The sequence below is a fragment of the Dipodomys spectabilis genome, unplaced genomic scaffold, assembly GCF_019054845.1.
Source record: "Dipodomys spectabilis isolate Male_0828 unplaced genomic scaffold, ASM1905484v1 ptg000756l, whole genome shotgun sequence".
Classification (NCBI taxonomy): domain Eukaryota; kingdom Metazoa; phylum Chordata; class Mammalia; order Rodentia; family Heteromyidae; genus Dipodomys; species Dipodomys spectabilis.
In genome coordinates this window covers 135,865-151,916 of record NW_024871433.1, presented here as the reverse complement: position 1 = coordinate 151,916, position 16,052 = coordinate 135,865, and the positions used below count along the sequence as shown (strand labels likewise).

Sequence of the window (16,052 nt, the reverse complement as noted above, 5' to 3'; positions counted from 1 at the left end):
CTAAGAAATTGAACCCATGGCTTCATGCATGCTAGGCAAGCACTCTACCACTAAGCCACCTTCCCAGCCCCTTTTATTGTTATTGTAAAGGCAATATGCAGAGGGGTTACGGTTATATAAGTCCCGTAAAGAGTACATTTCTTAGCCAGGAAGTGGTGGCTCAAGCCTGTAATTCTAGCTACAGGAGGCTAAGATCTGAGGATTATGGTTTGAAGCCAACTAGGGCAGGAAAGTTGGTAATTTATTTTTATTTTATTTTATTTTTGGTCTGTTTTGAGGCTTGAACTCTGGGCCTGGGCTCTGTCCCTCAGCTCTTCAGCTCAAAGCGAGCACTCTGCCACTTGAGCTACTGTACCACTTCTGGTTTTCTGGTGGTTTGTTGGAGATAGAGTCTTATGGACTTTCCTGCTGGGGCTGGCTTTGAACCATGATCCTCAGATCTCAGCCTCTTGAGTAGCTAGGGTTACAGGAATGAACCATTGGTGCCCAGCTAAGTCTGTAAAACTTCTATCCAATAAATCACAGAAAAAGCTGGAAGTGGCGCTGTGGCTCAAGTGGAAGAGTGCTAGCCTTGAGCACAAAGGGGCTCAGAGACAGTGTGGAGGCCCAGAGTTCAAGCCCCATTATTAGCCAAAACAAAAAACAAATCCTCCCCTCTCTTCCCCTCCCCTCCCGACCTCTCCCCTCCCCTCTCCTCCCCTTTCCTCCCTCCCCTCCCCTTCCCTTCTTCCCTTTGCCTGTGGGTTGTGGGCTTGAACTCAGGGTCTGGGCACTTTCCCTGAGCTTTTTTTGCTCAAGGCTAGCACTCTACCACTTTGAGCCACAGCTCCATTTCTGAATTTCTGGTAGTTAATTGGAGATATGTCTTGTGGACTTTCTTACGTGGGCTGGCTTTATACCCCAGTGTTCAGTTCTCAGCCTCCAGAGTAGCTAGGATTATAGGCATGCCCTACCAGTACCCAGCCAGCAAGAGTACATTTCTTTTTCTTCTCCTTTTTTTTTTAATGGTCTGGGCCTGAGCTCTGTCCCTTTGTGTCAAGTCTAGAACCCTACCACCTGAGCCACAGTCCCACTTCTAGCTTTTTTTTTGTTGGTTGCAGGGCTTGAACTCTGGGCCTGAGCGCTGTCCCTCAGCTCTTCAGCTCAAGGCAAGCAAGCGCTCTACCACTTGAGCTACAGTGCCACTTCACTTCTAGTTTTTTATGAATAGTTTATTGGAGCTAAGAGTCTCATGGACTTTCCTGCCTGAGCTGGCTTTGAACCAACCCACAATCCACATGTCTCAGCCTACTGAGTAGCTAGGATGACAGGGGTGAGCCACCGGTGCCTGGCCAAGATTACATTTCTTTTTGGACGTCACCCATTCCCTTGTTCTCCCCTTCCTTCCAGACCTTCTTTTATATGACTTCCTGTTTATTGGCAGAAGCTGTGTTGGTCAGTTTTTGCTTGTTGTGACAAATGACTGAGAACACCAACTTATAGGAGAAGATCTACTTTGGCTCACATTTGGAAGTGAGCCATATCAGATATGTCAGATTTCTAATGATACAGGAGACATGTGAATACATCTTTATTATTAAGAATCCTGTCCTGAGCTACAGGTTAGATAAACAGTTCTGTGAGTGGCAAACCTTCGTCCAGGAGGCGACCATTCTGTTCTTGGGTAGATTACTGGACATGTATTAGGTGGTGAGTTTTGTCACTGATTTTAGTCAAGTCTGCCCCTGATGCACCCAAGTTGCTGACTTTTTAAATTTTTTTCCTAGCAGGCAGTTCCGGCCAAGGGGGAGACTAAGCAAGAGTGTTGCATGAAAACAGAGCTGCTAAGAGAAGGTAAGGGTCAGTTTACTTAGACAAGAAAGGTAACTTTCCTGTATGCAACTGCTCACATTCTTAAATAGATAGATATGCATATACACACATACAGACACACAAAATGTCTGCTACAAAGGGAAAAGATTGAGTATGAAAAACAAAACCCTGCATATCCTCATCTTGTAGTATTCCAAAAAGAAAAATTTGAGTGAGTGTATGAATGTTTATAGAATCTATACTTACATCACTGAAAACTGGAAGCTACTCAGGCCTTGTCTGATAACATACTAGATAAATTGAGATGCCTGCACCTGGTGGAGTGGTTCATACAATGGTTCATACAATGACCTGGATGATTTTTTTTTTTCAACTATTTATTTATTTTGGCCGGTCATGGAGCCTGAACTCTGGGCCTGGTCGCTGCCCCTCAGCTCTTCAGCTCAAGGCTAGCGTTCTACCACTTGAGCCACAGCACCACTTCTGGCTTTTTTCTTTTTGCTTATGTGGTGCTGAGGAATCAAACCTAGGGCCTCATGCATGCAAGGCAAGCACTCTACCACTGAGCCACCTTCCCAGCCAACCTGGATGATTTTTTGTGTGTGTTTTTGGTTAGTCATGGATCTTGGACTCTGAGGGTGAGCACTGACCCTGAGCTTTTTGCTCAAGGCTAGAGCTCTGCCATTTGAGCTTCAGCTCTTATAGTTTTTTTGGTGGTTAATTGGAGAGAAGAGTCTCATGGACTTTCCTGCCTAGGCTGGCTTCAAACCATGGTCCTCAGATCTTGGCCTCCTGAGTAGCTAGGATTGCAGGTGTGAGCCACCAGTGACTATGACATGAATGCACTTTAAGTGTGCTTTGGTAAGAAAAGAGCCAGGTTCCAAAGGCCACATGCTGTGTGACTCCGTTCATATGTCATTCTGGAGAAAGTAAACTAGAAGCTCAGAGGGAAGGATGTTGAAAAGGGGTATCTAACAGAGGTATGCAATATGAGGAGAGATTGAAGAGCTGTTCTGTAAGAGGTTAGGGGGAATGCCTAGCATAATTTTAGATATGCCTGCAGAGCATATACCAAGTGTCTATACTCTGTATCCAATGTGGCCACCTCTGCAGGAGCTCGTCATAAGATTTTGAAAGTATGTGTTTCTTACAACCCTTCAAGGCATGCAGCTACAGGAGTAGCTCAGAATCAGGTCTTCTTTTACTAGACAGGCTATTGGCAATTGGCTACATTATGCCCTTACCCAGAGCAGAGTCTCTGTGTGTGCCTGTTCAGACCTCACTTAGCCCACTGATCCCTTGACTTCTCGTTCCTGATGCACTGTTGACTTTGCTCTCTCTATTGCCAGCTCTGAGGCTGGCAACTGTTTATTCCATAGGCTTTTACCATTCCCTTTTACCCTTTTGGTAGAGTTACTGTATGTATAGGGTGCCAGGAGTACATACCTGACTGTCTTGCCTGGTGCTTTTCCTTCCTCACTTATGACCTCTGAGCCAAGCCTGGAATCCTTAGGAGTCCTAGACTCTTTATACAGTGGCTTATCTTATCTCCAATTAACCACCAGAAAACTGGAAGTGGCTGTGACTCAAAGTTGTAGAGCGCTAGACTTGAGCAAGAGCTTAGGGACCAAGCCCAGGTCCTGAGTTCATGACCCATCCATTCATCCTCAAAACCAACCAACAAACATGAATTTTCCTGCTCTGGCTGCCTTCAAACCCCTATCCTCAGATCTCAGCCTCCTTAGTAGCTAGGATCACAGGTGTGAGCCTGGCCTGATTTTTCCCTCCCTCCCTCCCTCCCTCCCTCCCTCCCTCCCTCCCTCCCTCCCTTCCTCCCTCCCTCCTCTCCCTATCCTCAGATCTCAGCCTCCTTAGTAGCTAGGATCACAGGTGTGAGCCTGGTCTGATTTTTCCCTCCCTCCCTCCCTCCGTATCTCCCTATCTCCCTCCCTTCCTTCCTTCCTTTTTTTTTTTTTGTCAATCATGGGGATTGAACTCTGAGCCTGTGCCTTGTCCTTGTGCTCTTCAGCTCAAAGCTAGTGCTCTACCACTTGAGCCACAGTGCCACTTCCAGTTTTCTAGTGCTTTATTGGAGATAAGAGTCTCATGGACTTTCCTGCCTGGGCTGGCTTTGAACCATGATCCTCAGATCTCAGTCTCTTGAGTAGCTAGGATTACAGGTATGAGCCACTCGAACCTGGCTTCTTCCTTTTCTTTTCTTTTTTTTGTGGAAGGAAAATGGTTTATTGAAAGCTGGGCCCGAAGAAGACAGGAGACTAGAATTTCTTATCTCAAGGAATTTCAGTGCACAAAGAACTTTTAAAAGAGAAAGAAGGCTATATAAATATTTTTTCATGCTGCCCTTTGAAACACAAATGTTCATTTAGACATCAAAAATAATTTTATTTTGGTGAATTCTAGTTATCTTTTTTTTTGACTTCTAATGCTTTTGGTTTAATATGTAAGAAACTTAACTTAGTAGACAATCACAAAGATTTATGCCTACTTTTTCTTTGTGTAGATTTTTTTTTTTTTTTTGGTTGGTTATAGGGCTTGAACTCTGGGTCTAGCCGCTGTCCCTCAGCTCTTCTACTTAAGGCAAGCACTCTACTTCTTTTTTTTTTTTAATTTTTTTTTATTGTTAAAATACTGTACAGAGGAGTTACGTGGGAAGAATAATGAGTACATTTCTTATCAAGCATTGTTGCCTCCTCCTTTGTTGCCTCCTCCTTTGTTTCCCCTTCCTATCCCTTAAGCACTCTACTTCTTGAGCCACGGGTGACTCCTGGTTTCCTGATAGTTTATTGGAGATAAGATTCTCATGGACTTTCCTGCCTGGGCTGGCTTTGAACTGTGACCCTCAGATCTCAGCCTCCTTAGTAGCTAGGATGACAGGCATGAGCCACCGGTGCCCAGCTCTTTTTTCTTTTTGGGGTCCAGTCGTGGGCCTGAACTCTGGGCCTGGACGCTGTCCCTCAGCTCTTCACCTCAAAGCTAGCACTCTACCACTTGAGCCACAGCGCCACTTCCGGCTTTTTTCTTTTTGCTTATGTGGCGCTGAGTAATCGAACCCAGGGCCTCAAGCATGCAAGGCAAGCGCTCTACCACTGAGCCACCTTCCTAGCCCGGTGCCCAGCTCTTTTTGTGTAGATTTAAAAAAATTATTTTGAGATTCCTACTGAGGTTTGTACTCAAGGCCTTTAGGTTGCTCAGCTTGCTTGCTGGGCTAGTTCTCTACCATTTGAGCCACACTTCTGGCCCAGCTTTCTGCTGGTCTTTTTTTTTTTTTTTTGATGGTTGTGGGGCTTGAACTCTGGGCCTGGGCGCTGTCCCTCAGCTCTTCAGATCAAGGCAAGCACTCTACCACTTGAGCCACGGCACCACTTCCGGTTTTCTAGTAGTTAATTGAAGATAAGAGTCTCATGGACTTTCCTGCCTTGGCTGGCTTTGAACTGCAATCCTCAGATCTCAGACTCCTGAGCCACCGGTGCCTGGCATGTCCTGGATATTTGTGCACTATCCATTAATATATCCAAGTTTCTGGGTTAGTAGTTCTGGTATGCAATAGGTAATTAAAATTAATTTCCCTTCTGAGTCTTTCTTTTTTAAACTGTTTAGTTCTTTAAAAAAATTAAGGACTGGGCTGGGAAGGGGGCTCTGGTAGAGTGCTTGCCTTGCATACATGGCGCCCTAGGTTCGATTCCTCAGCACCACATAAGCAGACAAAGCTAGAAGTGGCTCTGTTACTCAAGTGGTAGAGCGCTCGCCTTGAATTGAAGAGCTGAGGCAGGCTCAGAGTTCAGGCCCCATGACTGGCCAAAATAAATAAATAGTTGAAGATTGTATACTTTTTTTTTTTTTAGTATTTTCATTAGCTTATATTAGTCATGTGGGGAGTTTGCTACATCTACATACACGTTTACACCGTTTTACAATCAATCTCACCCCTCTGCCACTCCTCCTTTCTTCCCCTCTGCAAAAATTCAGCCCCAGCAGGTTTCCTTGCTCCATTTTTATAGTTGCAAGTAATTTATTTAAATAATTTTCAACCTCTTTCATCCTGCTCACAAGCCCACCTCCTGCTAATTCCCACTATTCACAGTATTTATTTCCCTCAACCCTACTAACCAACCTCTTGTATCAAGTTTCTCTATGCTGCTCTCAAATATACTTAGAAATGTATTTCAAATATTCCTTCTCTCCATCCCTTTCTCTCTTCCTCTTACCTGTCTTTCAATTTTTCTCTCTTCTCCTCTCCTCTCCTCTCCTCTCCTCTCCTCTCCTCTCCTCTCCTCTCCTCTCCTCTCCTCTCCTCTCCTCTCCTCTCCTCTCCTCTCCTCTCCTCTCCCCTCCCCTCCCCTCCCCTCCCCTCCCCTCCCCTCCCCTCCCCTCCCCTCCCCTCCCCTCCCCTCTCCTTTTCCTTTTCCTTTTCCTTTTCCTTTTCCTTTTCCTTTCCTTTATCCTTTCCTTTTTTTCTTTATCCTATCTGTCCGTTCATCTGTCCTTTGGATAGAACTCAGGGCCGGGGCACTGTCTTTGAGCTTTCTGCTCAAGAATAGCACTTTACCACTTGACACAGCTCCACTTCAGGCTTTTTGATGATTAATGGGAGGTAAGAGTCTCATGGATTTTCCTGCGTGGGCTGCTGATAAAAAAAACTTTGTTTAACCAAAGTGTGTTGCTTGGCTCTTTAACTTGCTTTGTGATACAGAAGGATTTTGGAAGTGTAAGGTTTTGTCTTAAACTGGTTTCTTTTCAAGATGGAATTACAGCATACCTCAGATTGTACAAGAAGTAGCAGAGGGTACTCGGTATATTTTGAGATTACTTGTGTACTTATCTTATCTCAAAGTAACTTTAGGTAAATACATTTTACCCACTCAAACTAGCCAATCATGAGCAGATTACATTTTACCTTGTTCAGAGTAGTCAATCGTGAACAGATTGTGAACCTTAGCTCAACCAGTCCAACTAGGGGTAAAGAGGGGTGAGCCTGCCTGCTCTGTGTGCTTGCTTGCCTGCCAGATTGCGGCTGGTGGCACACCCTCCTGCAGAAATGAATTTTGCCTTGCGGAGACAATTCTTTATTTTTGTATTTATTGTTGTGACTCCAGTGGTTCTTATAACACTGAACCTGTCCACGATCCTCAGATTTCACCTCTTGCATAGCAAGGATTACAGGCATTAGCCACTGTGCCTAGTTCAGTCTTAATCCTTTACTCCTCATCCCCTATGGATGATCAACTTGTGTTGAATTTCTCTGTGCTGTTCTTATATAATGTGTTATATAGTTACACACCCGCTTTTTGTCACCCTCTCCTTTTCTTCCTGAGTACTCTCAGCTCCTGAATAGATTCATGTTCTATTTAACCATGTAAGAAATTAGATGTGGGTTTATATTCATATATATGTGTGTCCATAAATGTCTTTTAGGTCTAAGTTCTACATATAAGTGAAAACATATATTTGTTTTTTGAGCTTGTCTTGTCTCACTCAGTATGGTATCCTCTGATTGTATTCATTTTCCTGTTTTATTTTCCTTTATAACTGTGTAATATTTCATATTGTATGTGTGTGTGTATATGTGTGTGTTTCACATCTTTATCCATTCATCTGTTGTTGAGCAATTACCTAGTTTTATTCTGTTGTTTGGCTATTAGGAACATTATTGTGATAAACATGGATATGAATGAAGGTTTCCTTCTTTTTTTTTTTTTCTTTTTTGTTTGTCATGGAGCTTGAACTCTGGGCCTGGGTGCTGTCCCCGCGTTCTTCAGCTTAAAGCCAGTGCTCCACCACTTGAGCCACAGCATCACTGCCGGTTTTCTGGTAGTTAATTGGAGATAAGAATCTCACGGACTTTTCCTGCCCAGGCTGACTTTGAACTATGATCCTCAGATCTCAGCCTCCTGAGTTGCTAGGATTATAGGCGTGAGCCATTAGCAACCAGCTTACAGGTATCTTTTTGATGTATTGATTTACTATCACTTTGATATATGCCCAATAGTGGTATGGAGAGGTTATAAGGAGGTTTTTGGTTTTTGAGGAATCCCTACTGTTTTCTACAGAGGCTGCAGTAATTGTCATTCCCACCTATGGTGTATGAGGGATCTTCTTTCCTGCATCCTCTTGAGCATTTGTTGCTATTTGCTTTCGTGATTGTTACCACTCTGAGTGGGGTGAGATGGAATCTTAGAGGAAGTTTGATTTGCATCTCCTTTGAGACTGTTGCTGAGTACATTTTCATGTATCTACTGTCATTTGTATTTCTTCTTGTGAGTTCTCTGTTTAGTTCACTTGACTATTTGTAGATAGGACTGCTTGTTCTCTTGCAGTTTAATTTTTCCAGTTCTCTGTGTATTCTGGATATTAATCCTTCATCTGTTGAGTAGTTAGTAAAGGTTTCTTTCCCCATCCTATGGGTTGTTTCTTGGTTCTGGTGATTGTTTCTTTAGCTGTGCAAACACTTTTTTGGTATAGTCCTATTTTTGTCAATTCTTGCTTCCATCCCCTGGGCATCTAGAGTCCTATTCAGGAAAAATTGCATCTTTCATAGTTTGTTTTTCTACATTTTCCTATAGTAGATTTAAAGTTTTAGGTCTTATTTGAGCGATTTGATCCAGCTGGAGTTGGTTTACATACACAATAATTGATTGCGGTCCAGTTTCAGTCTCTTGCAGTTTTCCCAGCACCATTTGTTGAAGTGGGTGTCTATTCTCTATAGTATGTTCTTGGCTCATTTGTCAAAAATTAATTGGCTCTTTTTTGGGGGTGGGGGTAGGGTCCGGTTATGGGGCCTGAACTCTGGGCCTGGGCGCTGTCCCTCAGTTCTTCAGCTCAGGACTAGCGCTCTATCACTTGAGCCACAGTGCCACTTCCAGCTTTTTTTTTTCCTGCTTATGTGGTGCTGAGGAATTGAACCCAGAGCCTCAGGCATGCAAGGCAAGTGCTCTACCACTGAGCCACCTTCCCAGCCCTTAATTGGCTCTTAATATACAAATTTAATGCAAAACCCATCCAGGTACCAATATCATTCTTCACAGAATTACCAAAACCAACTCCAAAGATCATATGGAGGCAGAAAGCTATCCTTAAGTGAAGGGATAGCATCACAGTATCAGATTTTAAGTTATACTACAGAACTATAATAATGAAAATAATCATGTTATTGGCACAAAAACTGAACTGAAGACCGATTAAAGAGTATGAAGTATTCAGAAATATAATCGTACACTTGTATCTTTTTTTTTGGTGATGGGGCTTGAATTGTGGCGCTGTCTCTCACCTCTTCAGCTCAAGGTTAGCGTTCTACCGCTTGAGCCACAGCACCATTTCCGGCTTTTTCTGCTTATGTGGTGCTGAGGAATCGAACCCAGGGGTTCATGCATGCAAGGCAAGCGCTCTACCACTGAGCCCTTGTATCATATTTTTATTGAATCTTCTTTGTTTTGTTGGAGAATCTTCTTTGTTTTGTTAGCTCCTGCTAAATCCTCTATCTTTCTGCCTTTGCTTTTGGGTGCTATTATTATTATTATTATTATAGGTATGAATTACCCTGTCCAACTTTTCTTACTAACTTCTTTTATTTTTTGGTCAGTCATGGGGCTTGAACTCTTGAGTCTGGGCACTGTCTCTCAGCTCTTCAGCTTAAGGCCAGTGCTCTACCATTTGAGCCACAGACTCCTGAGTAGCTAGGATTACAAGTTTGACCCACCAGTGCCCAGCCAAACTTGTAATTTTGTTATTAGGTGGGCTGCCAGGGAGGACCACATGGACATGGAATGCGATCAAAAGGAAGTCTTTATTAGCTGGCTGGCGACTATACTAGATTAGTGGTCCCCAAATGCAGTGCTGAGCCATTTTTTAGGGCTTTCTTAATGTAGAAAATCTACATTTTTGTTTGCTCAGGGGTGGAAAGTCCCTAGTGGTTCTTTCGTGCAGGTTCAAGCCAAGCCAGAAATTACAGAAGCAAAACAAAGTTCAAGCAAGCATGATCTGTTTCTATGGTATGTTTCTAGGGTACACTGAGCACTTTTTTTTTTTTTTTTGCCAGTCCTAGAGCTTGAACTCTGGGCCTGGGCACTGTCCCTCAGCTCTTCAGCTCAAGGCTAGCATTCTACCACTTGAGCCACAGCGCCACTACCAGCTTTTTTTCTTTTTGCTTATGTGGTGCTGGGGAATCAAACCCAGGGCCTCATGCATGCAAGGCAAGCACTCTACCACTGAGCCACCTTCTCAGCCTCATCCCCGAGCTTCTTTTGCTCAAGGCTAGTGCTCTACAACATGAACCACAGTATCACTTCTGGCTATTTCTGTTTATGTGGTACCGAGGAATCGAAGCCAGGTATTCATGCATGCTAGACAAGCATTCTACCACTGAGCCACATTCCCAGCCCCAGTTAGCTGGTGGTACTTTTAAAATAGAGTAACTTTTGTCAGATAAAACCAGGAGCTCTATCATAATTTCATTAAGTTGTGGTCAAAAAATATAATCTCTCTAGCTGCAGTAATTTTAAATTTATTGAGACTTACCTCATGACCTGTCAAAATGTCTATCTGTTGATATTGGTAGAGATACCCATGGTGGTAGGTCTGGTCAAGTTGGTTAGTGGTATAGGTCAGCCCCTTGTACCCTAGCTGAGTAGCGTCTGGAGACTTATGTGGCATTTATGTTTGAGAAGTATTGAAATCATAGTTGGGGAATATTGAATTTCCATAAGCAAGTACTCCTTTTTGGTAGGGGGAGGCATGAGGCTTGAACTCTAGGCCTGGGCGCTGTCCCTCAGCTCTTTAGCTCAAGGCTAGTGCTCTACCACTTGAGCCACAGCACCACTTCCAGTTTTCTAGTGGTTTATTGAAGATAAGAGTCTTTTGGTCTTTATTGTCCGGGTTGGCTTTGAACTGTGATTCTCAGATCTCATCAGCCTTCTAGTGCCTGGCTTATGATTCTTGTATTTTAAGATTCTATCTTCATCACGAAATGACATCCTAATGATTGAACTCAGGGCATGGGCACTGTCCCTGAGTTCTTTTCTTTTGCTCAAGGCTAGCATTCTACCACTTGAATCATAGCTCCACTTTCCAACTTTTTTTTTGTTTGTGCTTAGTTGACTTTCTTGGCCAGCCTGGCTTTGAACCATGGTCCTAAGATCTCATCCTCCTGAGTGGTAGGAATACAGAAGTAGCAATTTTTTTTTGGGTCCGGTCATAGGGCCTGAACTCTGGGCCTGGGCACTGTGCCTCAGCTCTTCACCTCAAGGCTAGCGCTCTACCACTTGAGCCACAGCAACACTTCCAGCTTTTTTCTTTTTGTTTATGTGGTGCTGAGGAATCGAACCCAGGGCCTCATGCATGCAAGGCAAGTGCTCTACCACTGAGCCATCTTCCCAGCCCCTCATTGTAGTAATTTTTTTTTTTTTTTTGGTCCGCTTGTGGTGCTTGAACTCTGAGCCTGGGCGTTGTCCCTCAGCTCTTCAGCTCAAGGCTAACACTCTACCACTTGAGCCACCTTCCCAGCCCCTCATTGTAGTAATTTTTTAAATCTGTAATCTACTTTGATATTAAAGTAGCATAGTTCCTCCAATTTAAAAAAGTGTTGCTGGGGACTGGGGACTCCCATCTGTAAGCCTAGTAACTCAGGTAGCTGAGATCCAAGGATCACGGTTCAAAGCCAGCCTGGATTGGAAAGCCTATGAAGTCTTATCAGCTTCTTCTAACCCTGAACTTCTTTTGCTCAAAGTGAGCACTACTGCTTGAGCCACAGCGCCCTTCTGGCTTTTTTTGTTTATGTGGTGCTGAGGAATCAAACCCAGGGCTTCATGCGTGCTAGGTGAGCACTCTACCACTGAGCCACATTTCCAGTCCCAGTTTATACTTTTGTTGTTGGTGGTGGTGGTGGTCGTGGGACCTGAACTCTGGGCCTGGGCGCTGTCCTTCATCTCTTCAGCTCAAGGCTAGCGCTCTACCACTTGAGCCACAGTGCTACTTCTGATTTTCTGGTGTCTAATTGGAGATAAGAGTCTAATGGACTTTCCTTCCCAGGCTGGCTTTGAACCGTGATCCTCAGATCTTAGCCTCCTGAGTTATTAGGATTATAGGTATGAGCTACTAGCACCTGGCCCAGTTTATACTTTTATATTTCTTTAATTTACACTTCACCTAATGCTGAGATGACAGGTATGTATATGTGTGTACCTAGCTCCATACCCAGATTTTTATTGAGGTAGGGTCTTGTGAACATTTTACCCAGGCTGGTCTCAAACTGAGATCCGTTTGATCTCAGCTTCCCAAGAACCTTGTATTATAGGTGCAAATCATTATTCCAGGCTCTGAATTATTTTTCAATTAGGATTTTGCTAATATGTTGCTCTGTCTAATCTCCTGTGCCTGCCTTCTGGGATTACAGATGTGTATCACCGTTCACAGCGATATTACCTTTGCATCTTTGTTTCTGCCTTGTTGACTAAAGCAGTTACTTACATCTAGGTATTATACCCCTTACTAGCTTTAGCAATTGCTGTTGTATCATTTTACATTGCTAGCCTGTCTATTTATGCTCTTGTGAAACAGAGTCTATAATTCCTACTTAACTTGAGTTTTCTTTTTCTTGCTGTGATTTCATTCTTTTTATGTTTTATGAATTTCTCCATTTATGGATCATGTCTGTTCCTTTTCATTTTTTTCTATGAATTTTGAGGTCTCCAGACTATCCTAGGTAGTGCACACTGTCTGCAGAGGTTGACATGTGTGCACTTCATCTCATGGCTGCTTCCTGTGGGCCTAGATGACGGGCCTTTGACCTTTGTGCTCAGTTCTCATCACCTGTGCTGAGACCAGAGCTAACTTTTTCTGGATTTAGGGTAGGCATTGTGGTATTTTCTCTGTACCAGTAGTTTGTTTCCTTTTCTTTTTTTTTGGTCAGCCGTGGGGCTTGAACTCTGGGCCTGGGCGCTGTCCTTCAGCTCAAGGCGAGCACTCTACCACTTGAGCTACAGAGCCACTTCCAGTTTTCTGGTGGTTTATTGGAGATAGGAGTCTCACGGTCTCTCCTGCCCGGGCTGGCTTTGAACCGCGATCCTCAGATCTCAGCCTCCTGAGTAGCTAGGATTACAGGCGTGAGCCACCAGCGCCCGGCTGTTTCCTTTTCTTTTACTATTCTTTTTCATGGGGTACTATTTATTTGTGATAATTTATTCTTCCTGATAGATTTTATATTAATGCCATAGAGTTCCTCAAGATACTAATTAAAATTCTGATTAGAATATCCCTGGTTTATGGATTGATTTTGAAGGGACTTAACATCTTTGTGATTTTTGTCATCCCATTCCAGGGCAGGAAATATCCTTAACCTCTTTTTTCTTTCTGCTCATAGCCTTTACATAAATTTGGTTGATTTAAAAGAAATTGTCCTTGCGTAGCTGAGTGGCAGTGGCTGATGCCTGTAATCCTAGTTATGCAGGACATTGAGATCTGAGGATCATGGTTTCAAAGAAACCCCAATTAGCCATTAAATGCTGGAAGTGGAACTATGGCTAAGTGGTAGCCTTGAGCAAAAAAGTTCAGGAACAACACCTAGGTCCTGAGTTCAAGCCCACAGACAAAAAAGATTTTTTGTGTTTGAAAAATTTTTTTTTCTTTTGGTGGTCATGGGGCTTGAACTCCGGGCTTGGGCACTGTTGCTCAGTTCTTCAGCTTAAGGTGAGCGCTCTACCACTTAAGCTGCACCGCCACTTCTGGTTTTTGGGTAGTTAATTGGAGATAAGGGTCTCACAGATTTCCCTGGCTTTGAACTGCGATCCTCAAACACACACACACACACACACACACACGCACGCACGCACACACACACACACACATACACAGAGTGCAATGCAAGTTAAGCTAGGTGGTAAGAGTGGAGCACTTAGCAGAAGCTCTTCCTGCCTGGTAAGTTTTCTGCATCAGCATGAATGGGTTGAGCCCACATAATATGCATGTCTTGCTGTGACTATCCTGGACAAAGTTTTGAGTTATCCAGAGTGTGGCTTTCAAAACAAGGACATACAGGAGTGGCTCAAATGTTGAGGGGCAGGGATGGGGTGGGGAGGGGAGAGAGAGAGGAGAGAATGTAGATCATGGATGGACTGAAACCTGACCCTCTTTTTCCTGTATCCTGTTTGTTCCTGTGAAGCTGCTTCTGGAGCTTTGCTTTATTATCTCTAGCACTCAGGCTTTTCTTATAGGAGAGACACCTCAAGCTTAAACATATGCTATGTTTAAGAGATAACCTTGTAGTTTATGTGTTTGAATCTAAGTGTTGGTTTGTCTGTGAAGTATACATGGATTTCTGTAGGTAGGATGACCCTTTCTCCATTCACAGATACACCCATGGCTGCCGATGAGGCTTCCACAGAGAAACAGGCGGGAGAGGCCCCTGCAGCCGCAGATGGTGAAACCAATGGGTCTTTTGAAAAAAGCAGTGACACTAGTCACCTAAATGTGGCCAAACACACTCAGGAGAACGCAAGAGCCAGCCCACAGGACGGCACCAACAGAGCACCCCGGATTTCGGAAAATGGGGTTTCAGAAAGGGACATAGAAGTGGAGAAGCAAAACCATGTCACAGCTGATGACTTGATGCAGACTTCTGTTATTGGAAGCAATGGATATTTCTTAAATAAACCAGCTCTGCAAGGGCAGCCTTTGAGGACTCCAAACACTCTAGCCTCATCTCTTCCTGGCCATGCTGCAAAAACCCTTCCTGGAGGGGCCAGTAAAGGCAGGACTTCAAGTGGGCTTCTTCAGACACCAGTTGCAGCACCTGCTGTGCCTGGGGCAGGGAGTGCTGATACCGAGGACCGGAAGCCTGCTGCCCCTGCCAGTGACGTCCGGATTCACAGGGCACGCAAAACAATGCCGAAGTCCGTCCTGGGCCTGGTAATTTTGTGTCTTGATGTTCTTTTCTTCCTTCCTCTTTTCAGTGAAAGCAACTGGAGTTTTGTGCATTAAGGGGAAAAGCTAATGAATGGAAGTGAACATTTGGAAGGTGGTCACCTACAGGTTACTGAGTAGTTAGGACATACTACTAATACATCATATATGAGTGACAAAGCCAGATGACACCTTCCCCACCCTCTTTCTAGGCTCTCTCCTGGAGGCCTCTCTTGTCCAGTGAAGACATGTCGGGTTCTGTTAGAGAGACAACCTCTGCTGTTGTCATGTCTTGCAGAGACTTGCATGGGCATGTACTTGGTTAGGTTCATAGTGTGGCAGAAGTCTGATGGCAGGGAGTACAGCACACAGTGCCAGGCTCAGGGTGACTGAGAGCACGGAGTACTCTGTTCTGTGTTTAGCACAAGTGGTGCTTCCTGCTTAGCACCTGGTCTGCTGGGCCTTGTCACTAACTCTTACATGGTATGTTCATGATACATTTTTTTTTTTTTTCAAGATGTCCATAGTGTAGTTGTTTTGTTCCTTGGTATTAATTTAGCTGGGATGATTCTGGGTTTATGATTGTGTTCCCTCAGGATTTCTGGTATCTGGCATTGCTGTTGACATTCTAAAGTAGTCTTGCCCTTTATGTGTAGACTACCTGTAGTATTTTTCTACATCCTTCAGTGATCTTCGTTCCAGACCTTTCTCCCAGGGACCCTGCCAAGCCTGAAGATTTGTTTCATCATCTCCAGGGATGAGCAAGATATAATTGTCTTTTCCTCTTTTTTCATAGAACTCCTTTTAGGTAGACACTGGGTCTTCTGACTCCCTGGACAGTATCTTTTCTGGTTTTTGCCTTTAGCCCTTTATGTCCTTCTGTTTATTCTATGTATTGATATCTTTTGTTTTAGGTTTATTTTTGGTTAGTTCTTTTGTGTACCTGTGTGCATATGCACATGAACATATAGGCTTGAACTCAGGGCCTGGGTGCTGTCCCTTAGTTTTGTTCTTTTTTTTTTCAAAAAATTTTTATTTATTTATTATTATTATTTTTGGTTTTTTGGGTCCCGTTGTGGGGCCTGAACTCTGGGCCTGGGCGCTGTCCCTCAGCTCTTCAGCTCAAGGCTAGCGCTCTACCACTTGAGCCACAGCGCCACTTCCGGCTTTTTTCTTTTTGCTTATGTGGTACTGAGGAATCGAACCCAGGGCCTCAGGCTTGCAAGGCAAGTGCTCTACCACTGAGCCACCTTCCCAGCCCCTTTTTTCAATTTTTTTATTGTGATTAAGTGATTACATAAGTTCCCACATTTCACAGTTTTGTGGGATAG

The 16,052-nt window shown here is 43.9% G+C and overlaps 1 protein-coding gene across 6 annotated transcripts in view; it reads left to right on the top strand.

The window, feature by feature from the left end:
• The window catches only part of Ehmt1 (euchromatic histone lysine methyltransferase 1), a 139,990-nt gene that overhangs the window by 41,160 nt on the left and 82,778 nt on the right, over positions 1–16,052 (top strand). For 5 of the 6 annotated variants that reach the window (XM_042672664.1, XM_042672662.1, XM_042672665.1 and 2 more), the window contains exons 2-3: positions 1,767–1,833; positions 14,171–14,727. In XM_042672664.1, coding sequence (XP_042528598.1) covers positions 1,767–1,833; positions 14,171–14,727 — 624 coding nt within the window. The remainder of the gene's footprint in view (positions 1–1,766; positions 1,834–14,170; positions 14,728–16,052) is intronic. The other variant, XM_042672661.1, reaches the window with a different exon arrangement.